Raw genomic sequence first — 25693 nt, forward strand, 5'->3', positions numbered from 1 at the left:
ACTGAGCCAGAAATTTGTCTGATGGATGAACTTTGCTCATTATAATACCAAAACACACCTCCATCACAAAGGATACCAGCCTCCAGCCTACCTTCAAGTATGCATACTAAGGTTTTTACCTTAAAAACTGAAGCAAGGATTTCTAAACCAATCAATAACAAAGGTGTGTATGACTCCAGTCACTCAAGCTCCACTTCAACTTAGAAAATAGTATAAAATACCCTAACAATAGAGGAAGGGTGGGGGGAAGACATCATCACTGAGAAGTCAAGGGAACAGCATAACATTACTTTCTGGGACCAGTTGATGGGCTGAGCCTATCTTCCCTGCCCTCAGGAGGACATTCTTGGGTGACATACGTGCACTTAGTTATACCAAGTTTTCCCAAGGACACTTATACTTCAACCTTGTATTTGTAAACAAATTAATATGAGTGTGAGAATTAATATAATTAATTATATTATATATTATATTAATTATAATTATAATTAATATAATGTGAGAATGGGCTGCCCAGGGAGGTTGTGGAGTCTCCTTCTCTGGAGACATTCAAGACCCACCTGGACAAGTTCCTGTGCAACCTCACTTAGGCGTTCCTGCTCCAGCAGGGGGATTGGACTAGATGATCTTTTGAGGTCCCTTCCAATCCAGAACATACTGTGATACTGTAATAGTGCTATATAGTCATCTTAGAATTTATATATGTATGGTACCAATACTTATTTCTTGCAACTAACATCTTATTGCAAATGAAGTGTATTTTTGCAACTAAAGTGTGTTTTTGCAGACAGTATATTTATCAACAACATCTAAAAGAACTCGCACCTGTTGCTTTAATAAATCTCATTTATTTGTGGATCTAGTAATGAGAATTTCTCATTGAATATGCCCAGACCTACAGTACATATTATACTATTCATGAATCTGTGCAGCACATAGATTACATTATATGATTCGCGAATCTTGTCCAGGAGGATATTGTTAGAGACAGTATCAAAGGCTTTACTGAAATCCAAAAAGATCCTATCGACAGGCTTCCCTTGGTCAACCAGGTGGGTAACCTTGTCGTAGAAAGAAATTAAGTTTGTTAAGCAGAACTTTCCCCTCATGAATCTGTGCTGACTGGGACCAATGAATGTGTGGTCATTCAGATGTTTTTCAGCTCACACATTTGGCATGGTTGGCAGTTGCTAGAAACAGTCATGCCATGATTTGCAAAAAAGTCGAGGACTGGGAAGGCCGTGACGGTGACTCCCTGTGTTCTGGGATGGCCCAGTATGGAGCACTGGACTCCCATGGCTGCTTTCCTGGTTAAACTGGCTCCACCAGAGGCATGGCCTGAGATGAATGAGGGGGCAGTGATTACTGCACAGGCAATTAAAATGGCTATGGGCATGTTTGATACCTAAAACCAAAAATAAGTAATAAAATAAGTTAATAAGAATAAGGGTCATAAATTTCAGACACTAAGTTGATAAGAATAAGGTTCACAGATGTTAGGTGTTAAGCCCTTATTAGGTGTTAAGTCACAAGAATGGTATTTGTTAAGATAAGCAAAAGAAGGTTAGGAGACAATGAGCTTGCTCCTGAGAACACAAGGTGGCGAGGCCAGTGCAAGACTGGTTCAGACTGTTTTTGCAGTTACAAGCCAAGTAACAAAGGGACTGTGCTTGCCCAGAACCTGAGGTCAAATAGCAGACAGAATGAAGATAAGTGCTTTCTTCCAAGACCCCCAACTCATTCAACTGCACATGCACTGGGGACATTTACATATGCTAAGTGATTCCAAGAAATGTAACACATATGTAAATAATTTCCTGGAAATGTAATGAATATGTATATTCTGTGTGGATGTAACCTTTGGCTGGAACTATTTCAGTGCCCCTCGCTAGGTGGAACTAACCCGCGAATGAGCCTGGCACACAAAGGAATGCTGTTTCCAAAATCTTAAACTCTGGTTTTGGAAGTTTCTTCAATTTGCTGATGCTACAGTATCATGTTGACATGGAATATGTCATCGGATTCTTCTTGCAAGTTAGCGGGGAGATTGGGATGGTTATTCATTACCGGTCTTAGAGCTCTTCACTGTAATTACTGTTCAAGCAGAGTGGTACTATGAGCTGCAAGACAATATAGAACAGCTAGTAGCACGTATCACTAATAAGCAAAGGAATAAATATGGAAAAAGTATTTTTTTGAGTTCTCGGGTTCATGCTCTAACCACAAAATGATCTTGGAATCCCAAGAAACAGGATGGAAATCTGTGGAGTGAATCCTCCGACTCCAATATTGAGTTTGAATTTGATTCTGCCTTAAATGGCAGGGAGCCGGTGAGAGCACAACCCCCCATACAAATAATGTGGCAGCAGGAACAAGCAAATAGGGGGTGAGGGGGGGGAAGAACACAGGTACTTATGCTCCAAAAGAGTTAAGGGAATTTTTAGAGATTCCCATCAGAAAAGCGGGGAAGGCATACCAGCATGGGTTTTGTGAGCTTGGGATAATGGAGCTGCATCAATCCCTTTTTTAGCAGATGAAAACGATTAAGCCCTATAGCAAATGATGATCAGATATGAGGATATGCTCAGCTGAAAAATGTCAGATGTCCTGATGGGCAAGATATTATTGCAGCTACCCTATATCAATGCTTGTGTGCAGCAGTTTTAACAGCATATACCAAATCTGTTGAATCTGTGTTGCCCCTTGGAAAATGGTGTACAGTGAAGGAGGGTATCAATCTAGTGCAGCAGACAGGGGTGGCATCTGCATCGATTACGGGATCTGATCTGGACAGGGTAGCAGTGACAAGAAGTATTAAAATGTAACATGGTGGGATGACTCTCATGACTGGAGTGCTGCTATGTGTGGCTACAAGCTCTTCAGAAAAGATAGGCAGGGTAGGAGAGGTGGAGGGGTGGCTTTATATGTTAGAGAGTCACTCGACTCTGTTAAACTTGAGGTCAGCAGCGACAAGGTTGAGTGCCTGTGGACCAGAATCAGAGGGAAGTTCAACAAGGCTGACATCCTCGTGGGTGTCTGTTATAGACCGCCCAACCAGGACGATGAAGGAGATGAACTATTCTACAAGCAGCTGGCAGATGTCTCAAAATCGACAGCCCTTGTTCTTGTGGGTGACTTTAACCTGCCGGATATCTGCTGGGAGCTCAATACTGCACAGAAGAGGCAGTCTAGGAAGTTCCTAGAGTGTGTAGAGGACAATTTCCTTCATCAGCTGGTAAATGAGCCTACGAGGGGCAAGGCCCCACTAGACCTACTGTTTACAAACAGAGAAGGGCTGGTGGGAGATGTAGTGGTTGGAGGCTGCCTGGGGCATAGCGACCATGAAATAATAGAATTTTCAATACTCAGAGATGCAGGGAGAACCATTAACAAAACCTCTACGCTGGACTTCCGGAGGGCAGACTTTTGCCTATTCAGAAGTCTAGTTCAGAGCATACCCTGGGAAACAATGCTTAAAAACAAGGGGGCCCAGGAGGGGTGGACATGCTTCAAGCAGGAGGTTTTGAGTGCACAGGTACAGGCTATACCAGTGTGCCGAAAGGCTAGCCGGCGGGGAAGACAACCGGCTTGGCTAAACAGGGAGATTCTGAAGGAAATCAGAAATAAAAAGAGACTTTACCAACTGTGGAAAAAAGGGCTGGCTACTTATGAAGAATTTATGGAAATAGCTAGATCATGCAGGAAAAAAAATCAGGGAAACAAAAGTGCAATTTGAGGTTAATTTGGCCAATTCTGTCAGGGATAATAAAAAGTCCTTCTTTAAATATGTTAATAACAAAAGAAGGGGCAAGGAAAACCTCCATTTTCTGCTGGACTTTGAGGGAAATATAGTTAACAAAGATGAGGAGAAAGCTGAAGTACTTAATACCTACTTTGCCTCAGTTTTCACCAGAAAGACAGGTGGCCCTCAGGACAACTGGCCTCTGGAGGTGGTTGACAGAGATAGGAAGCCAAACAGGTCCCTTGTATTCCAGGAGGAAATAGTTGGTGATTTACTGAGCCATCTGGATCCTCACAAGTCTATGGGACCAGATGGGATTCATCCTAGGGTGATGAGGGAGCTGGCAGAAGAACTTGCCAAGCCGCTCTCCATCATCTTCCAACAGTCCTGACTCACTCAGGAGGTCCCATATGATTGGAAATTGGCCAATGTTACCCCAGTCCACAAAAAGGGCTGCAAAGCTGACCCTGGTAACTACAGGCCTGTCAGCCTGACCTCGGTGCCTGGCAGGGTTATGGAGCAGATCATCCTGAATCGAATCACACAGCACCTTCAGGATGGACAAGGGATCAGACCCAGCCAGCATGGGTTTAGGAGGGGCAGGTCCTGTCTGACCAACCTGATCTCCTTTTATGATCAGGTGACTCAGCTGGTGGATGAGGGGAAAGCCGTGGATGTGGTCTATCTGGACTTCAGCAAGGCCTTTGACACTGTCTCCCATAATATACTCCTGCAAAAGCTGGTAGCCCGTGGCTTGGACAAGTGCACTCTACGCTGGGTTAAGAACTGGCTGGAGGGCCGGGCCCAGAGAGTGCTGGTGAATGGGGCTGCATCTAGCTGGCGGCCAGTCACTAGTGGCGTTCCCCAGGGGTCAGTGTTGGGTCCAGTCCTGTTTAACATCTTTATTGACGATTTAGATGAGGGGATTGAGACCATCATCAGCAAATTTGCTGATGACACCAAGTTGGGAGGGAGTGTCGACCTCCTGGAAGGCAGGAGGGCTCTGCAGAGGGATCTGGATAGACTGGAAAAGTGGGCTGATTCCAATGGGATGAAGTTCAATAAGGCCAAGTGCCGGGTGCTGCACTTCGGTCACAACAACCTCCTGCAGCGCTACAGGCTGGGCACAGAGTGGCTGGAGAGCAGTCAGGCAGAAAGGGACCTGGGGGTACTAATTGACAGGAAGCTCAACATGAGCCAACAGTGTGCCCAGGTGGCCAAGAAGGCCAATGGAATCCTGTCCTGTATCAAAAATAGCGTGGTCAGCAGGACAAGGGAAGTGATCCTTCCCCTGTGCTCTGCATTGGTGAGGCCACACCTGGAGTATTGTGTTCAGTTCTGGGCCCCTCACTTCAGGAAAGACATTGAAGTGCTGGAGCGAGTCCAGAGAAGAGCAACGAGACTGGTGAAGGGACTTGAGCACAAGACCTATGGGGAGAGGCTGAGGGAGCTGGGGTTGTTTAGTCTGGAGAAGAGGAGGCTTAGAGGTGACCTCATCACTCTCTATAACTATCTGACGGGAAGTTATAGCCAGGTGGGGATTGGTCTCTTCTCCCAGGCAGTCAGCAATAGGACAAGGGGCCATGGGCTTAAACTCTGCCAGGGGAAATTTAGACTGGATATTAGGAAGAAATTCTTTACAGAGAGAGTGGTCAGGCATTGGAACGGCCTGCCCAGGGAGGTGGTGGACTCGCCATCCCTGGAGGTTTTTAAAGTGAGGTTGGACATGGCACTTAGTGCCATGATCTAGTAAACAGACTAGAGTTGGACCAAGGGTTGGACTCGATGATCTCTGAGGTCTTTTCCAACCCAGTCGATTCTGTGATTCTGTGACTTTTGAGAGGAGCGCCTGCATCACTAAAACCCATGATTCTGTCAGTAGTGAAAAATGCTAAGGGTAATGCAGGCACTCTAGCAAATGCCTTGAGGGGAATTGGGGCTGTAATTTCCGGACCCTCTATTTGGGTGGTCGATAAAGGAATGCCAGCAAAACTGAAAGGAATTACAGCATGGGTGATGAGAATATAAATGCAGAATGATTTAGTACAAGCTGGTATCCTGCAATTAGAAATAGGTGGGATCATACCATGAGAAATGTTTTGCCGTTTGCAAAAGTTAATGCTTATGCAAAAAAGCCAACCAGCCCTAGCCCCCCTGTCAACAATGCACCCACCCACCACCTCAGTGCAAGACCAGTTTGCCTTTACCTGGCAACAAAAGCAATATACTTGCCGAGTATTGTCTCAGAGATACAAACACAGTCCCTCTGTTTGCCACCAAATAATAAGAACTAATATAGCACAGAATCACGGAATATTAGGGACCAGAAAGGACCTCAAAAGATCATCCAGTCCAATCCCCCTGCCGGAGCAGGAACACCTAGATGAGGTTACACAGGAAAGTATCCAGCGGGTTTTGAATGTCTCCAGAGAAGGAGACTCCACAATCTCTCTGGGTAATCTGTTCCAGTGTTCTGTTACCCTCACTGAGAAGTTTCTTCTCAAATTTAAGTGGAACCTCTTGTGTTCCAGTTTGAACTCATTACCCCTTGTCCTACTGTTGGTTGTCAAGGAGAAGAGCCTGGCTCCATCCTCCTGACACTCACCCTTTACACATTTATAAACATTAATGAGGTCACCCCTCAGTCTCCTCTTCTCCAAGCTAAAGAGACCCAGCTCCCTCAGCCTTTCCTCATAAGGGAGATGCTCCACTCCCTTCAGCATCTTCATGGCTGTGCTGGACTCTCTCCAGCAGTTCCCTGTCCTTCTGGAACTGAGGGGCCCAGAACTGGACACAATATTCCAGATGTGGACTCACCAGGGCGGAGTAGAGGGGAAGGAGAACCTCTCTCGACCTACTAACCACCCTCCTTCTAATACACTCCAGGATGCCATTGGCCTTCCTGGCCACAAGGGCACAGTGCTGGCTCATGGTCATCCTGCTGTCCACCAGGACCCCCAGGTCCCTTTCCCCTACGCTGCTCTCCAACAGGTCATTCCCCAACTTACACCGGAACCTGGGGTTGTTCCTACCCAGATGCAAAACTCTACACTTTCCCTTGTTATATTTCATTAAGTTTTTCCCCGCCCAACTCTCCAGCCTGTCCAGGTCTCTGGATGGCACCACAGCCTTCTGGCATGTCAGCCACTCCTCCCAGCTTGGTGTCATCAGCAAACTTGCTGACAGTGCACTCTATTCCCTCGTCCAAGTCATTGATGAATATATTGAATAATACCAGCCCCAGTACCGACCCTTGAGGCACTCCACTACATACAGGACTCCACTGTGGTTGGGTACTGTTACTGCCATTATATTGATGATCTGTTCATTATGACAGTGTCACAACAAGAAACTGAGGCAGCTGCTGAATTTTTGAAGATGCATTTACAGGACCAAGACTGGGCCATTAATCTGACTAAAATGCAGGGCCCTAGTGCTACTGTACTATTTTTAGGAATAATCTGGCATGGATAGGTTAGAGAAAGACCAGATAAGGTACAGCACACAGTCCAGCAGTTTTCTGTACCAGCTGCAGTAGAACAATTACATGCCTTTTTAGGATTTTTAAGGCACTGGAGAATTTTTATCCCTACATCTTCTGTGGAAGAGTCTTCCTCTTGTGAAGAGTTAACAGAAGAGCACAATAAAGTTTATTCACTTGAGTCACAAAACAGTAGGGAAGTAGATAACATGACCTCTGCCGAGCTGCATGCTCAAGCTCTAAATGGGCATACAGCTTGTGAATGTGGATCAGCTTATACTGCACGCATGGGACATTGCTCACAAACAAACCCCCTTGCTATTATATACTCGTAAAACACGCACACATCATTGTGCTACTTGTACACAGCTACATTTAAGGACATTATGGAGGCCGGGGGGAAAGGTAAAACTGGGTCAGTGGGCCTTGAATACCTGTCAGGTTGATTATATCGGCCCCCTACCCCCATCTAGGGGGTAGCAATAAGCATACACTGCTGTGGATACAATATCAGGACTAACTACAGGGGAAATGGAATTATTTGCACCAATGGATTGTGAAGTGGGACTGCAGCCTATTGATCTAGATGTAAAAATTCATATGACTCCAGAGAATGCTGTATGGTTTTGTACCCTGACTTCTCCTCTTATGTTACATCCTTTACTAATATCAGATTCTTGAGTTCTTGTATTTCAGGTATCTTCAGTGAACACCTGTGTTTTATCTAGAGGAGACAGCACTGGAACAACATTATTGGTATCACAGACCCAGCATCTAATTCAAGTCCAATCTGAAAAAGTACAGCCCACGACTTTCCAGTCTGTGTGGGCAATTTACCCACACCAGGTTTTTAAACCCAGTGTAAGATTAGCTGAAGAAGCAGGAGCAACAGCATATGGATTACTTGAAGGCAACAACACTCCTGTTGATGAACTTAGATTTGTCCTGGTAAACTTAGATTTGTTCAGCCTCTACTGTACCCAAATCATTTGCCTTTAATGTTTAGGAAAAATTATCAGCTGTAGATCTCTTAATGTATTTCATTAGCATGACAACCCCCATAGCTATATTACAGATTCATACCATGCTAAGGGATTTTGACATTAATGTTTCTCATTGTTTTCTCTGAGTAGGTAGTGGCTGCAAATCCTGCTTTGATTTTGAAGGCTGATGTTGCTTCAACATAGATGATGTACTAGCCAGCATGGAAGATGATATTTTACATCTTGGGGAGTAATGCAGCAAGTGAAACAATCTACTGATAATGCCTGGCTGAATTACTCATTTAATTCCTTGACAAGATCAATGGGACACCTGATTTAAAGCATTATTGTAGAAACATGTTTCTTCCTTTTCCTGTATGTGTTTATTGTGTGCCCCTGTAAATTGTTTTGTGCTACACCTCACAAGCCCAAAAGAACAACTCCAGCTCTACCAGCCTCAGCAGAAACAGTCTCTTGAGCCAGGGGGTGGAATATATGGGAATAGCACAAGAATGGTGAGGAAGAGAATTGTAAATATGCTCAATTGTCTGCAGCTGGGGTGTAGAAAAACACATAAATCACAGGTAGAACCTCTGAGTTCAGATAACAGGCCTCTGAAAAGAGTCATAGAGGCACCTTATCATACATTCTTGAGATTCCTGCAGGCAAAGACCAAAGCAGTGTGGTGAACTGCGCCTGCGTGAATCCCTATACATAGGCTGAAATTAGCAGGCTCATTGATCTTTAAGCAGGACTGAATTCTACAGCACGTCTCTACTCGTGTCACCTCTGCCCAGGAGCTTAAGTGCTGTTTTGTAGATCCCCCAGTAGTGAGATAACTAAAATAGATTTGCTCTTTGCAATTGCATTCATGGCCTCTGATTGCTCTTGTGACCTGCCTGCATTGGCTCACACAGTTGTGTGACAAATAAATGAATTATTATGGTTATAAAGTCATCTATCAATATAGAATACCTATAATTTCACAGAGGTGAACACGAGAAACCATTTTTACACCGAGTTAACAGAACAACATACTGGGCAAGTGATGAAGCAACCACCTGTTCCACCACTCAATATCCTCCTTTGTGAGGAACCACATGGACATATACTCACATCTGAACATTTATGAAATGGCAGGACTGTGATGTTCTGTTCATCTTCCTACCATGCGTCCATCTAAGATGTTCTACTTTTCAGTACCCCACCATGGTAGAAGTACCGAGAAAGTCAAGTACCCCAAAAGCATGACCTGATTGGGTAGTACACAGGATCAAAACATCTGACTACTATACCCTTGGCATGAAAATGACCCCGTTTCTCAAAAATTTCCTTGCCCTGTATGTTACACTCAAAAGACATCAACTTGTTGTAGAAAATTTGACATGGCATTTACATGTCCTTAACAAATGGACAAGACTTTGCAAAACTTTGCAAGACTTTGAATTTAGTCTTAGATATACTGCCATTAAAAGAACATGGTATATATGGAATGTTAAATCTTACAGAGGGAGAATGTTGTATGACAATACACAATGCCACTACCACCATAGAGAAGGCCAGACTAAGAAAGAAAGAAAGAAAGAAATAGCAGATCTAACTGGAAATTTGTTTCTAGCAATGCAACCTAGAGATATCTTTAATGGATGGAGTCCAGCCTCTTGGCTTACCTCTACCCTGAGGTCATTGGCACTTACTGGGTGGAGACAATGGTTATCACAAATTGTAATAACCATGGAAACTGGATTATTGCTTTTGATGGTTGACATAGCCATTGTTAAGTGTATGATTACTCACTTCTACCTCTTCTCTCTTTACTCCTGTTCCTACATAAGAATCACCACTCTAGAAGATGACCTCCAAGAAGCACCTGCAATGTCTGTTTGAGCCACTGGGTGGAGAAAAATGGTTTAGATGCAAAGACCACTACCATCAACAAAGCAAAATCAGGCATTTAAGTCACAGGGTGGTGTCACAGTCTTGAAGCGCCCCCTCCCCTCACCCCTTGCAAAACAAAGGATCAATTCATGGTACATGTTATGCCTTAAGCATCTGGTTTTTTAACTCCTGACAGGAATAAAGCGATTGGACTAAATGCTCTTTCGACGTCCCTTCCAATCTCTAACATTCTGTGAACGTTGCCATCAAACTCTGTTCAGTTGCACTTTTCTGTAAGTGATCTAAACACTGTTCTGTGGCAAGCAGGACCCTAAATCAACTCATCTGCGACAAACCCCCATTGGTAGTTATTCAAATTGCAATCCAACTTTAAATGTGACTGATTATCTCAATCTCTAGATGGCAAATCCTGGAAGGAAGTGGATGGTATTGGCTTTCTGGAAATAAGGCTAGGAAAAGGTTACCAGCGAAATGGATTTGGATTTTAGAGGCAGTACTTACAAAATAGCAATAATGGATGAGTTAAAATCAGAGGTATGGATAGAATCATATATGAAGAGACACAAAAGTGGTAATCCTCTGATCAACAAGCCCACAGCCTTCCACTCATTTGCTAGGTGGTTTATGCCTTGGTTAGGAATTATCAAATTAGAAAAAAGCCATGATAAATATATCAGTAACAGAAGAGAAAATAAAACCTTGGATGCAGTATCTAGGAAGTGATACAGTTAGCCAAGATTACTATTCAAAACAGAATGGCTCTAGATATGCTGCTAGCGTCTAAGGGGGGGGTGTATGCACTATCCTGGACATGAGCTGTTGCGCTTACAATGACCAAAGTGGGAGAATATCTACTGACCTCAATGGAATTTGGAAACAAGCCCAAGTTCTGCATCAGATCCAAAATGATGACACCTCTCTCGGTTTTGCTGAGACCTGGAAATGGCTGACCTCATGGATACCAGATTTGAATGCACGGTTAAAGAGTTTAATAAGTATTATAACTGTAGGATTACTAATATTTGTGTGTATCTATGTACTAATCCAGTGTGTGTGGAAATGTTGTTCAACCCTGAAAGGGCAAGCTTACAGAAGATGAGATTAGTGTAAGGAAAAGTGAGTCTTTTTCATTACACAGTCTCAAAGGGGAGAACTGATGACTAATTGTTAGAAGTTAAGGTGACACTATTTACTCTAACAAGGAATATACTGAAGATAATGAGTAACAGAATATCGATAACAAGGAGTAGAAGGTCAAAAGGATTTAAAGCAATGGACATATATCCTTGAATATCAGCATTCTTATCTAAACTAACTCTGTAAGCCATCAAAGTTTCACTAATTGGTGTCCTGAAAGTGAACTAGCTAATTATAATACGAAAACCACACCTCTACTCTGGAAGTCACCCACTGAACATGCACAATAGATTGTTAAGAACCTGTATTTTTAAATGAAAGCAAGAAGACTCTTAGCCAATTAACACATAGGTAGAAATGAATATGCATTAGAAAGGATGGGTTCAATACAGACCAATGTATAAATAATCCAAGTCTTAGAAACCAAGGTGTGCTATCTCTGTGGATTTACCACCTAGCACTCCTTTTTGTGCAGAATTGTAACTGAACAAATATCTTGACTCGGTGTGTACTGGCTATTACACACTGGGTGAAGAACCCATCTTCAGGATAACAGAAGCACTGCTGGATTTCAGCCCTAATTTAAAATCTGCAGTAAGATGATTATATTCAAGTACTAAAGCTGAATTCTTCAGCAATATTAAGTAATCCTAAAATATCTGGTTAATATACATTACTGATTTTCTTCCACATCTTGTTCATATTATGATGAAAAATTCCATAACAATCAATGGTTTCACTTAAGCTGATCTGAATGCATATTTTTCCACTTCTGACTTAATTTCGTCTATATATATGAAGGAAGCAATCTTTGATTTCTCCACCCAGCCAAATAATTACATTTTGCTCATCAAGGATATTAGCACTCTATAGCACTTTGATAAATATAGAACAACAATCTAACATTTTCACTTTGAACATCAACCCATCCATTGCTGGTTCAGATAACTCAAAGACTGTAATATTCATATACCAATTTGTACAGAGAATGCGAGTACTAAAAAAATTGTCCAGGAGAACCCCATGTTCCAATCAACTTCTGCCTGCCTCATCAACAGCAGCCCCATCTCATCTCCTAGGCATCAACTCTTTCCCTCACTCTTCTGTTGCTCTTTGGCATTTTCCTCTCCAGCATACAATTGCCTTGGGCCTTTCACATATGAGTAAGTATTCCTGACCACACTTGCCTCTGTAGGGTTTCTTTGGATGCACTATCTACAATCTCAATTCATATTTCTCTCCCATTTAGCCAATTTTTTTCACTAATCTGGATTTAACTATATGATTATTTAAGGCACACACCAAAGCCTAAAAGTAGTAATTGCCTCGTGTCCCAAATAAACCTCTGTCTAGTTGGGGCTTGTATTCTATGTCTTTGTTTACTTAAATCATCTTTTCAGTAGCAATTAAGACTAAGGAAACACTTTATCAAGTTACAGAAAATGAATTAATCAAATGCTCATCACATCATACTAAACCAGATTGTTTTCCAGCTTCAAACAGTTGGAAACAATATTTCCTCATGCAGTGTGCAATTACTACAAATTTACTGCTATGGTATTTCTGCACAGGGCACAGATTTATAGTTTAGCTTTTTTAACAAAAGCTTTCACCAACTAAAAGCTATCAGTTCAATTTAACTAGCAGCTGACAGAATCAAATCTATCAGGAGATAAATGTTGCAATGACATTCTTTTTATCATAAGCAGGTCTGTTTGGAAGATCAAAGTTCAGAAGGGCAGTTAGAAAAAGCTAATCCAAAATTTACCCACATTAATCCTCCAAGTAGGTCTGCTTCTATACACTACCACTCCACCTGCTTCTGAAATTCTTTAAAATTGTATGAAACATGAAATGTAACTGTAAGACACCAATTTATTATTGATGTCATGGTGAATTTCTGAAAATCTACATGAATCTTCATGCTAAAAGTGCTTTAAACAATGCTACTAAAAATATTTATTTAGCACTGCCATTTCCTTCAATTAAAAATAAATACACATCTTTAAAAATTAATTAATTGTAGAGTTTAAAGTTACCGTGAAAAAAACTTTCACAGGAAACTGTTCTGTTTAAACTGCCAAATGTATGAAGCATGTTTGCGTGCGCATATGCAGGCACGTTGCAAGAAGAGCCAGAGGCCACAAATGCATTGCAAAGAGCAAGTCTTATTCTAGTGACCTCTCTACTGGGGGATCTCCAAAGTCGTACCTAAGCTCCCAGGCAGAGGTGACACCAGTGGGGACGCAGGTGCTGGTAAGTTTAGCCCTGCTGGAAGATCACTAGGCCTTCCGAGCTCACCTGCATTTCAAGGCTTCAGCCAGGCACAGCCTCCCGCTCTTTCTCACAACAAAGCAGGAATCTCAGGCATAGTGATAATGTGCCTAGAGTTTCTCACAGGCCTATGTTATCTAACACAGAGGTTCTGCTCATCAAGCACACAAGGTCAGTAAAACAATTAGTGTGATGTATGTGCTTTGAACGAACCACAAAAGAACGAACCGGTGCAGAGTAGAGCAGGACAATCACCTCCCTCGCCTGGCTGGCAATGCTGTGCTTGATGCACCCCAGGACACGGTTGGCCCTCTTGGCTGCCAGGCACACTGTTGGCTCATGTTCAACTTGCTGTCGACCAGAACCCCCAGATCCCACTCTGCAGAGCTCCTTTCCGGCATCTCCTTCCCCAGTCTGTATGTACAGCCAGAGTTGCTGTGCCCCAGGTGCAAAATCTGGCACTTGCCCATGTCAAACTTCATAAGGTTGGTGATTGCCCAGTTCTCCAATTTGTCCAGATCCCTCTTGCAGGGCCTCCGCCCTCAAGAGTTTCAACAGCTCCTCCCAATTTTGTGTCATCAGTGAACTTAGTATTCCCTCATGTCCTAAGTCCAAATAATTTATGAAGACTTTGAAGAGTGTTGGCCCTAAGATGAATCCCTTTGGAACCCCACTAATGACTGGTTGCCAGCCTGACATAACCACATTTACTATAACCCGTTGAGGCCTGCCCCTCAGCCACTTGCTCACCCACTGCATTGTGTGTTTATCCAACTCTATCCTGGACATCTTGTCCAAGATGATATTGTTAGAGACAGTATCAAAGGCTTTACTGAAATCCAAAAGGATCACATCAACAGGCTTCCCTTGGTCAACTAGGTGGGTAACCTTGTCATAGAAAGAAATTAAGTTTGTTAAGCAGAACTTTCCCCTCATGAATCTGTGCTGACTGGGACCAATAACTGTGTCGTCATTCAGATGTTTTTCAGCTCACACATTTGACATGGTTGGCAGTTTAGGATGTCCAACCTAGACTAACAGAACAAAGTTTAAATCTGTGTATATATCAACTTTTTATAATACCCATAACTTCTTTTCATCCCTTGACCACATTAGCAGAACTTTTAACTTGAGTTTAAGTCCCCGCTCTGTTATTAACTGGTTAAACATCTTTGAGGTGTTTTTCATTATCTGGCTAAAAGCAACTCAGCATCATATATTGATTTTCATTGTCCTCCATTACTTAATTCACATGGCTACTTCTTGACAATTCATTAGTTGATGTAATCCATTAAGTATACAAGAAATATTCATCCTTTAGTCCTCTGTTCCAGATAAACAGCTTTTTTCAGTCCCAGTGGTTAATATAGCAAGTAGTCCAGCCAGATCCCATGTTTTCCATACAATTAAACACTATTGTCACAGGAACCTACCTGTTTTAGAGATATGACATTATAATTCTACGCTTAAAACACTTAAAGAAGCTACTTTAATGAGCTAATTTAACAAGTCTTCCTCTCATTATTTAAAGAGGGAAGATACAAGTGCCATTTTATAAAATATCCCTGTAGGATTATCTATCAACCTCTGCCCAATATGATAGGAATTATACAGTAAGATCAGAAAGGACTGTGGCTTTCCAAATGTAGCATTCATGTCTCTTAATTCATATTAGGCCAGTGCAAAAGTAAACATGTTGTTTGCATTGTTGAAATTTGTCATTTGATATCGGAATACATTCTTAAGTGTAGTTATGTTATACATAATTTTAATGTACTTTTATCGTTTTATGGTTTTCTTTGCTATTTTGATTAAAAAAAATATGTGTTTGAACCTAGTTATGATAATTTAAAATTCACGGTCCAAAACTGCAATTACTTTTGCACCAACCTAATACTATGACTTACCATTGGGCTTATCTTCATTGCTGGACATACAGTAAAACTACTTGGTGAAAGGAGATTTCTAAATTTATACTTATACATCAATGAAACGTGGACATTCTATATCACTAGTAGCATTAATTACAAACAGAAAATCATTATGTTCCCCATCGAAAACAAACATGCATACCTAGTCTGAGCACCTAAAAGAAAGCTTCATGAGAATCCAATCTTCCCTTTCCTACAAGGAAACATTACAGCCATAAGAACCATCTCTCATGCCTTGTTTTGTACTTAAGGAAAATTTCCTGCAATACACCAGGTTAGGAGATAGGTAGTTACTATGCCTGACTGAGAAAAATCAAGATCAAGAAAAACTAAACTCACAGTATAGTGACAGACTGTCAAAAAAGATTCAATATGAAGATCCCAACTACATCAGATCAGTGCTAATGAACATAAAATCAGTAAGAAACCTGACTTCCCTTCTCCACCAAAGTAATCACAAAATATACAGTAACAAATAATTAAAACCTACTTTTGCTATCAATGGAACTTATCATCTCAACATTTATCAACTATTGGTGTTCTCCTATGCACTTAAATACATGCTAATAAAATTATAATTAGTAAGACATTACAAGGACATGAAAATGAAGATTAACTATGCACATTAGGGATAATATTTTAAACAATCATCTTTGAGCATAATTTATTTTCTACAATTGAAAACATTTTTTTTTTAATATCCAATTTGCTACTAAACAACTATCAAACCAGAAGCATTCATTCTAAAACCCTGGCCTAGAAGAATAGCTTCTGAAAAATAATCACATGGCAATTTCAGAAGTGAATTTCTATATCCTAGAGACACATGAAATGATCTAATAGCATTCCTGAACCTCTAATAATAACTCAGTGATCACCAAATGCAGCTAGAAATAATTAACAGGAGTTTATGAGGTTTCAGAGATGCCATTTAAATTTACAGTCAAGCAATTAAACTGTCAAATACCACTCAATATGCATTACCCTGAATAAAAATGGAACAACTAAAATATCAGATTAATTTTTAGAACTATGCCCACTTTTTATTCTTTCTCAATGTGCTCTAAAAGCTCAAGAACTGAACAAAAAACAAAAAGGCAACAATTCAAGTCTAAGTTACCACATGTAAAAAGTGCCAGATAGAGAGGAAAAAACACACCACTATCTGCAAGAACTTCCAGTGTTACACACTTGTAGTCAAAAGATAAGCAGCTCACCAACTTCCCTTCAAAAAGTACAACATACCAAAACATTCCAGAAGCAATATCAGCATCACTATTATCTCTTGTAATCTCTTTTATTTTAGATGACTGTAATAGCTGTCAGACATCTAAATGTAAAAAAATGCTTTTTCTTCACAATCTTTTTTTCCAAAACACATACAGTTAATGTAACCAATATTTTTTCCAAACCAAAATGTGTTTAAAAATTATATTTGTAACCTGAATATTACTAAGAAAAGGAAACTTCTTATTTGCCATCCTTAATACAGTTTGAAAGAAAAACATTTGGTGAAATAAGAACATAAACAGTAATATTTAACACTACTGCTCTAGGAAGTTATGTGCCACATAGAAGTCCAGTTCCTCCCACCCTCCCAAATCAAATAACTAGGCTGACTATTTAACAGTAAAACAGAAAATCTACAGCATGCTTTTCAGAAAACATTATTCATAATACATACCATAATTCTGAAAGCTATTAAAAGATTTTTTTTCTCTTCTAAAGCCAATTCATCTTTATGAGATTTCACTTATATGTAGGCTCTTTGTTCACACCAGCATAAAACTGGATTTTTTAGCATTAGACAAGAACACTAGGAGAACATCTTATTTCAGAAATATTGTACAGAGTCACATTCAGAAAGAAGAGTCAAAAAAAAAAACTACCTTCTTGTCCTGGTTTTGTTAAAAACAAGACTAGTTCTCTTTTAGTGATTTTTCTTTCAGCTAAGTTCTTCTAGGTGGCTGTACTTTTCTGAGTTTTAGCCTGTATATTTTTCCTCGGATGCTGTACTCGGTGCTGATAAGAAGACCAACGGAATGCTGAAAAAGCTCGTGTTTAGATTTATTACTGTGGTAGCTAAGAAAGCTTTCCCACATCCTGTTGTGAGAGGGGTGTGTTTGAGGAGGGGTGGATGGAACAGGTGACTAGAACTGACCAACAGAAGTATTCCATCCCATAATCGTCATACCCCCTATATAAGAGGGTGATCACGAGGGTCAAGCTCTCTTTGACCACCGCTGGCATCTAGAGAGGACCCTGTCTGTCTGCCTGTGATCTACAGGCCTCAGGCCCTGCATCCCTGCAAACAGGTTCCAGTTTGCTGTGAAGTCCCGCCCATGACTTGCGGGGGCCTGGCCTGCACCTGCTGGAGCCACCAGCTCCACACACTCAGCTCCGCTACCGCTGAAGTGACACCAACTCCACATCGAGTCCTTGAGACTGGTTTTGTATATTTTGTATATATATTCTCTATTTATTACTAGCATTACTAAAACCCTTTAAAACTCTCCAACTTGAAATCTAAGTCTCTCTTCCTTTCCCCTTATCTTTCTTATCTTTCCAATCTAAAGGAAGGGGTGGCAGGAGGTAAAGGGGATAACAGGGAGCATCTGCCACAGTTTATTGCTGCCTTGCCTTAAACCTTGACACTTCTCTTTCTAGTGCGAAGTGTAAGGACTGTGATGGATGCTGCCTCCTTTGGGAAGTTGGTGCAGGGTTTTAGGCTGACCCCCTGGGAAAACCCTGCCTCCTTCAGAAGCAAACTATATCCCTACCCACAGAAACCTCTAAGACAAGAGATGCTGCTTGCTGCAGTCTCCAATGAGAACAACTTGTTTTCTTATTAGTAACTCCTTGCCGTACTCCATAGTGTTGCACTAATACCGCTAACTTCAGTATTAAATGATCTAACAGAATTTGCCATACCCTTTCATTTCCTTTCACCAGACATTAGTCTAGAAATATGTAACACCCTAAAACATGAAAAGATGGCAACAGTGAAACAGCATTTACCGTAATCACAGCCTTGCTCAGACAGATAGAGCCTCTGCAGCCATACTCCGTTTCATCTTCAGACTTGTAATAACTAAGTGTGTTGATTTTCAGAACTACCCACCGATCCTGCCACCCATGAATGTAGTTGGTCCACTGTAAAAAAACAAAAATTAAAATATCAGCTAACAGAAAAAAAAAAAAATAAAAACAGTTCAGCTAATATTTCTCAGGCTTTCAAGCACTATGAGAAAAACAAGAACAAAAAAACTTTTATTAGGTTGGTGCAAAAGGAATTGTGGTTTTTGCACTGTTGAAATTTACCATCTGATATTGGAATACATTCTTACATATATGTGGTTATGTTCTACACCATTTTAATGTGCTTTTCTCGCTGTTTGGGATTTTTTTGCTACTGACTTATTACTTGCTGTTTATTTTATATTTATTTTAGATTATGAAAATTATGCTCAACAAAAAGCAAATTTCGAGCAATTTTCTTATTAGAGTTCAAAATGGGTCATAAAACAGCAGAGACAACTGGCACTATGAACAATGCATTTGGCCCAGGAACAAACATACAGCGGTGGTTCAAGATGTTTTGCAAAGGAGACAATAGCCTTGAAGATGAGAAGCGTAGTGGCTGGCCATCAGAAGTTGAAATGACAAAATGAGAGCTATCTTCTAAACTGATCCTCTTACAACTACACGAGAAGTTGCACTACAAACTTTCTACGGTCAGTCAGCATTGGAAGCAAATTGGAAAGGTGAAAAAGCTCAAAAAGTGGGGGTGCCTCATGACCTAATAAAAAATAAAATAATCATTGTTTTGAAGTGCCATCTTCTCTTATTCTACATTACAATGAACCATTTCTCAATCGGATTGTTACATGCAACAAAAAGTGGATTTTGTATGACAACCAGCGATGATCAGCTCAGTGGATGGACCGAGAACAACCTCCAAAGCACTCCCCAAAGCCAAACTTGCACCCAAAAAAGGTCATGGTCACTGTTTGGTGGTCTGCTGCTGGTCTGATCCACTACAGCTTTCTGAATCCAAGTAAAACCATGACATCTGAGAAGTATGCTCGGCAAATTGATGAGATGCACCAAAAACTGCAATGCCTGCAGCCAGCATTGGTCAACAGAAAGGGCCCAATTCTTCTCCACGACAATGCCCAACCACACATTGCACAATCAATGCTTCAAAAGTGGAATAAATTGGACTATGAAGCCTTGCCTCCTCTACCATATTCACCTGACCTCCCACCAACCAAATACAACTTCTTCAAGCATCTTGACAACTTTTTGCAGGGAAAACATATCCACAGCAAGCAGGATGCAGAAAATGCTTTCCAAAAGTTTGTCTAATCCTGAAACATGGATTTTTATGCTACAGGAACACACAAATTTATTTCTCATTGGCAAAACTGTGTCAATTGTAATGGTTCCCATTTTGATTAATAAAGATGTGTTTGAGCCTAGTTATAATGGTTTAAAATTCACAGTCCAAAACTGTAATTACTTCTGCACCAACCTAATATAAGAGATCTTCACAACTGAGAACTTATCTCTTCTATCCAGAGCTCCCTAAAGTCATTTCACAGACTCCTGAAGGAAGAGACAAGAAACCAGATGTTTCAAATGAACAATAAGATAACAGATGTCTTAACTGCATTGCCAAGGCCAGTTAAAATAAAAGTAACAAACAAAATGACAAATTGGGGAAAAGGAATAAAACATGAATCACTAAGGTGAGTTTAGTAATTTGATTTAAAATCTGGAGTTAGACCAAAAGCCAAGCTTAATTTATTATATGTTATGCTTAATTACTACATCACAGAATCACAGAATATAAGAGATTGGAAGAGACCTCAAAAGATCATCTAGTCCAATCCCCTTGCCGAAGCAGGAACACTTAGATGAGGCTACACAGGAAGGTGTCCAGGCAGGTCTCGAATGTCTCCAGAGTAAGAGAATTCAACACCCCCCTGGGCAACCTGCTCCACTGTTCTGTCACCCTCAATGAGAAGTTGTTTCTTCACAAATTTAAGTGGAATCTCTTGTGTTCCAGTTTGAAATCCTTGTCCTATCATTGGTTGTCACCGAGAAGAGCCTGGCTCCACCCTCCTGACACTCACCCTTTATATATTTGTAAACATTAATAAGGTCACCCCTCAGTCTCCTCCAAGCTAAAGAGACCCAGCTCTCTCAGCCTTTCCTCATAAGGGAGATGCTCCACTCCCTTACTCATCTTTGTGGCTCTGTGACAGACTCTCTCCAGCAGTTCCCTGTCCTTCTGGAACTGAGGGGCCCAGAACTGGACACAATATTCCAGATGTGGACTCACCAGGGCGGAGTAGAGGGGAAGGAGGACCTCTCTCGACCTACTAACCACACCCCTTCTAATACACCCCAGGATGCCATTGGCCTTCCTGGCCACAAGGGCACAGTGCTAGCTCATGGTCATCCTGCTGTCCACCAGGACCCCCAGGTCCCTTTCCCCTACACTGCTCTCCAACAGGTCATTCCCCAACTTACACCGGAACCTGGGGTTGTTCCTACCCAGATGCAAAACTCTACACTTTCCCTTGTTATATTTCATTAAGTTTTTCCCCGCCCAACTCTCCAGCCTGTCCAGGTCTCTGGATGGCACCACAGCCTTCTGACATGTCAGCCACTCCTCCCAGCTTGGTGTCATCAGCAAACTTGCTGACAGTGCACTCTATTCCCTGATCCAAATCATTGATTAACATATAGAATAATACTGGCCCCAGTACTGACCCTTGAGGCACTCCACTAGATACAGGCCTCCAACTGGACTCCGCCACACTGACCACGACTCTCTGGCTTCTTTCCTTCAGTCAGTTCACAGTCCACCTCACTACTCGATCGTCCAGACCGCACTACCTCAGTTTAGCCATGAGTATGCTGTAGGAGACTGTGTCAAATGCTTTACTGAAGTCAAGGTAGACCACATCCACATCCACTTCCCCTTGGTGAAGCCATGTTGACTGCCCCTAATGACACTCTTATCCTTGATATGCCTTGAGATGGCACCAAGGATAAGTCATTCCATTACTTTCCCAGGGATGGAGGTGAGGCTGACTGGTCTATAATTACCCGTGTCTTCCTTCTTGCCCTTTTTGAAGACTGGGGTGACATTAGCTTTCCTCCAGTCCTCAGGCACCTCTCTCGTCTCCCAAGACTTGGCAAAGATGATGGAGAGTGGTCCAGCAATGACATCAGCCAGCTCCCTCAGCACCCGTGGGTGCATCCCATCTGGGCCCATGGATTTGTGGATGTCCAGATTGCCTAATTGTTCCTTAACCCGGTCCTCATCAACCAAGTCAAATTCTTGCACCATCCTGACCTCCTCTGGGGCCTCAGGGGTACGGGGCTCCTCAGGACAGCCTCCGGCAGAGTAGACAGAAACAAAGAAGGCATTCTGTAACTCTGCCTTCTCTGTATCTTCTGTCACCAGGGCATCCACCTCATTCATCAGTGGGCCTACATTGCCTCTGGTGTTAGTTTTATCTGCCATATATTTGAAAAAGCTCTTTCTGTTGTCCTTGACCCCTCTCGCCAGGTTTAATTCTAAGGAGGCCTTAGCTTTCCTAGTTGCCTCCCTACATCCCCTGACAACAGCCTTATATTCTTCCCAAGTGGCCAGCCCCTCCTTCCATGATCTGTAAACTGTCCTCTTCCACTTGAGCTTACGCAGCAGTTCCCTGTTTAGCCACGCAGATCTCCTGGCTCCCTTCCTTGACTTCCTTCGTGTCAGGATGCTCTGATCTTGAGCTTGGTAGAAGAAATCCCTGAATATTAACCAACTATCTTGGGCCCCTTTACCTTCAAGCAGCCTTGCCCATGGGATTTCCCTTAGCAATTCTCTGTAAAGGCCAAAGTTTGCCCTGCTGAAGTCCAGGGTTGCAATTCTGCTTGCTATCCTGTTCCTGCCAAACAAGATCCTGAACTCCACCATTTCATGGTCGCTGCAACCAAGGCAGCCCTCAACCTTTACTGCTTCAACCAGACCCTCCTTGTTAGTGAGGATGAGGTCCAGCAGTGCACCTCTCCTGGTCGGCTCCTCCACCATTTCCATAAGAAAGTTATCTTCAATGCACTGGAGGAACCTCCTGGACTGTGGCTGGCTGGCTGAGTAGTCCTTCCAGCAGACACCAGGGACGTTAAAATCCCCCATGACAACCAGGCCCTGTAATTGTGAGGCTGCTCTCAGCTGTCTGTAGAAGGCCTCATCAACTTCCTGACCTTGATCTGGTGGTGTGTAATAGACACCCACAACAGTGTCTCCCCTGCCAGCCTGCCCCTTAATTCTCACCCATACACTCTCAACTTGCTCCTCATCTGTGCCCAGACAATACTCAGTACATTGTAGTTGCTCTGTCACGTAATGAGCAACTCCACCACCTCACCTGGCTGTCCTGTCTTTCCTGAAAAGGACATAGCCATCCATGACCACGTTCCAGTCATGTGAGCTGTCCCACCATGTCTCTCTAATTGCCACCAGATCATAAAAAAAAACAAAACACACCTCTTCATTGAAGGCTACCCACCTCCAGAAAAAGACCCCTACTCACTGAGCATGCGTAGTAAAAATAATGTTATATAACTTGTATACAAATATTGTAACCAATCAGCCCTACAGGACTGCCCTGACAGTGTGTGTATACTAATAATATTTTGTATAAATGATTGAGACTTTCATATTGCTGGTATGCTAGCTTAATCTAGCATCTTGACTTATACAGCTCTGTAATAAAATACCTCGTCTCTGTGTGCAGAATTTGGCTCTTATGCATGCACACCAGGTAATGAACCTTGTTTTATGGGAAACAGTGCAAAAATTAGATAAAAATGGAAACAAAAGCACTGATAATTTTATCATGCAAGCACTTCTTTGATTATGAAAGCCATTCTTTGGCAAAAAGTTTCAAGAGATAAGTTTAAAATGTCTCTTTTTAGCATTTAATTCCAACCATTATTCACTGTATGGAGATACAGCGGAAGATTTGGTGAGGAGGTTGGTTAAATGTAAATATGCTCAAGTGACTTGCACCGGTCTGTAGAAAAAGCACATACATCACACTAATTGTTTTACTGACCTTGTGTGCTTGATGAGTAGAACCTCTGTGTTAGATACATTGGCCTGTGAGAAACTCTAGGTACCTTATCACTATGTCTGAGATTCCTGCTTTGTTGTAAGAAAGAGCGGGAGGCTGCGCCTGCCTGAAGCCTTGAAATACAGGAGAGCTCAGCAGGCCCAGTGATCTTCTACCAGGGCTGAACTGACCAGCGCCTGCATCCCCACTGGTGTCACCTCTGCCTGGGAGCTTAGGTGTGGCTTCGGAGATCCCCCAGTAGAGACATAACTAAAATAAAACTTGCTCTTTGCAAATGCATTCGTGGCCTCTGGCTCTTCTTGCAACGTGCCTGCGTATGTACATGTTAACCATTTTAAAAATATATAAATGGGGCAAGAAAGTGGACTAACAGGCTTGCTTCTACATTATACTACACATATTAATTAATACATGTCCCATAACGGCATTTTAACACTATTAATAAACAAGAGAAGGTCTAAAGAAAACAAGTTCTACAGCTGAGAAATTCCTAACAGTTTCCAAGTATAGGTAAGACTTGGGTTTACTCTCCAAAACCAGAGCCCTTTATGATGTCTTAATACACTGAATTGCTTAGTTGCGTCTTTCTTAAAGAAAGACTCAACTGTGCTTAGTACATGAAACAGTAGCACAAGCTGTCATAGAGGTGTATTATTTCCTGCCTTCCTCCTTTTCCTCTCATACTCCCAACTCCTCCCCAGAAGCAAAAGGCAGAGACCAAAGTTATCTTGGGCAAAGGAGCAAGGGACAGGGAGGAAAGTACCTTTCCTTCTATGACATAGCTAAGTGAGGTAAATATAGCAGTCCATCTTGCATTTTCTGTTGCAATCAGTATGTGCATGAATTAAAAGACTCCTTAAAGTACAGAGGGTAGAAACAAGGTTTTGGCGAAGAAAAGACCACTGCTTCAAGCATCTAGATTCTTGTGCTTCAAGAAAGACACTTCCACATCAAAGTTCTTTTTTTGTATCCACCTTAAAATGGTAAGCAGGAAATACAAGAGAAAAAAAACCTGAAGTTCCAAAACATTTAAAGACACCACAGCAAGACACACTTCTAATACAATTCTCATATGAAATTACTCCGTTTCCTTCAAAGCTTGTCTCTTTACCAAAGGGTAGAACTGAAACAGTACTAAGCATACAGAACTGCAGCCTACTTTTATTGATTTGAAATGTAATTATACACAATAAGTTACTAAAAATAAATGTTTCTTTAGTAGAAAGTTTGGTGAGCTACCATTTAATTGTAATTAGTTTCTCTCAAGTATTGCTGAGGCATCAACTAGCAAAAGGTAAACTTATCCCTCAAGCATGTTCACTGCAACAGGTTTCACCACACTTGACTATTCAGATTACATCCCATGTTCCCCCAGTAAAGGCAGCATCAGCTACACTCAGCACAATCATCCAGAAACATTTGCACATAATTAAGCTACAGAACGCCAGAAAAAGACATGGCTTCACGTGCTACACCAGTAAAAAACAGCACTGGGGCTTATGAGATTATAAGATTTCACAGATGAGAGCCAAGGCCCTTCTTTCCTCCTCCTTCAGCAAAGATCAGGGTAGTTAAAATCCCCCACCACAACCAGGGCCTGTGATTACGAGGTTGCCCTCAACTGCCTGTAGAAGGCCTCATCAACTTCCTCATCCTGATCTGGTGGCCTATAATAGACACCCACAACAGTATCACCCTTGCCAGCCTACCCCTTAATTCTCACCCACAGTCTCTCAACTCGCTCCTCATCCACCCCTGGACAGTACTCAATACATTGTAGTTGCTCTCTCACATAAAGAGCAACTCCACCACCACACCTCGCTGGCCTGTCTTTCCTGAAAAGGACATAACCATCCATGACCACATTCCAGTCATGTGAGCTGTCCCACCATGTCTTTGTAATTGCCACCAGGTCATAATCTCCTGACTGAACACAAGTTTCTAACTCCTGCTTATTCCCCATGCTGCCTGCATTGGTGTACAGGCATTTCAGAGAGTGAGCTGAGCACACTGATTTCACCCCAGGGGTATGGGAGGTCTCCCAGCCTTCATGAACTCTAGAGTGCTGCCCCACTGATGCAAGCCCAGCCACAACCCCATCCCCC

The 25693-nt window shown here is 42.0% G+C and overlaps 1 protein-coding gene across 2 annotated transcripts in view; it reads right to left on the reverse strand.

Moving 5' to 3' along the window:
* LOC308051393 (ceramide transfer protein-like) overlaps positions 1-25693 on the reverse strand; it is a gene marked incomplete at its 3' end in the record, with an annotated part of 150221 nt that overhangs the window by 119934 nt on the left and 4594 nt on the right. For both annotated transcript variants that reach the window (XM_080361823.1, XM_080361822.1), the window contains exon 2: positions 18466-18600. In XM_080361823.1, coding sequence (XP_080217949.1) covers positions 18466-18600 — 135 coding nt within the window. The remainder of the gene's footprint in view (positions 1-18465; positions 18601-25693) is intronic.

This window comes from Nesoenas mayeri (assembly GCF_963082525.1).
Source record: "Nesoenas mayeri genome assembly, chromosome: W".
Taxonomy (NCBI): Eukaryota; Metazoa; Chordata; class Aves; order Columbiformes; family Columbidae; genus Nesoenas; species Nesoenas mayeri.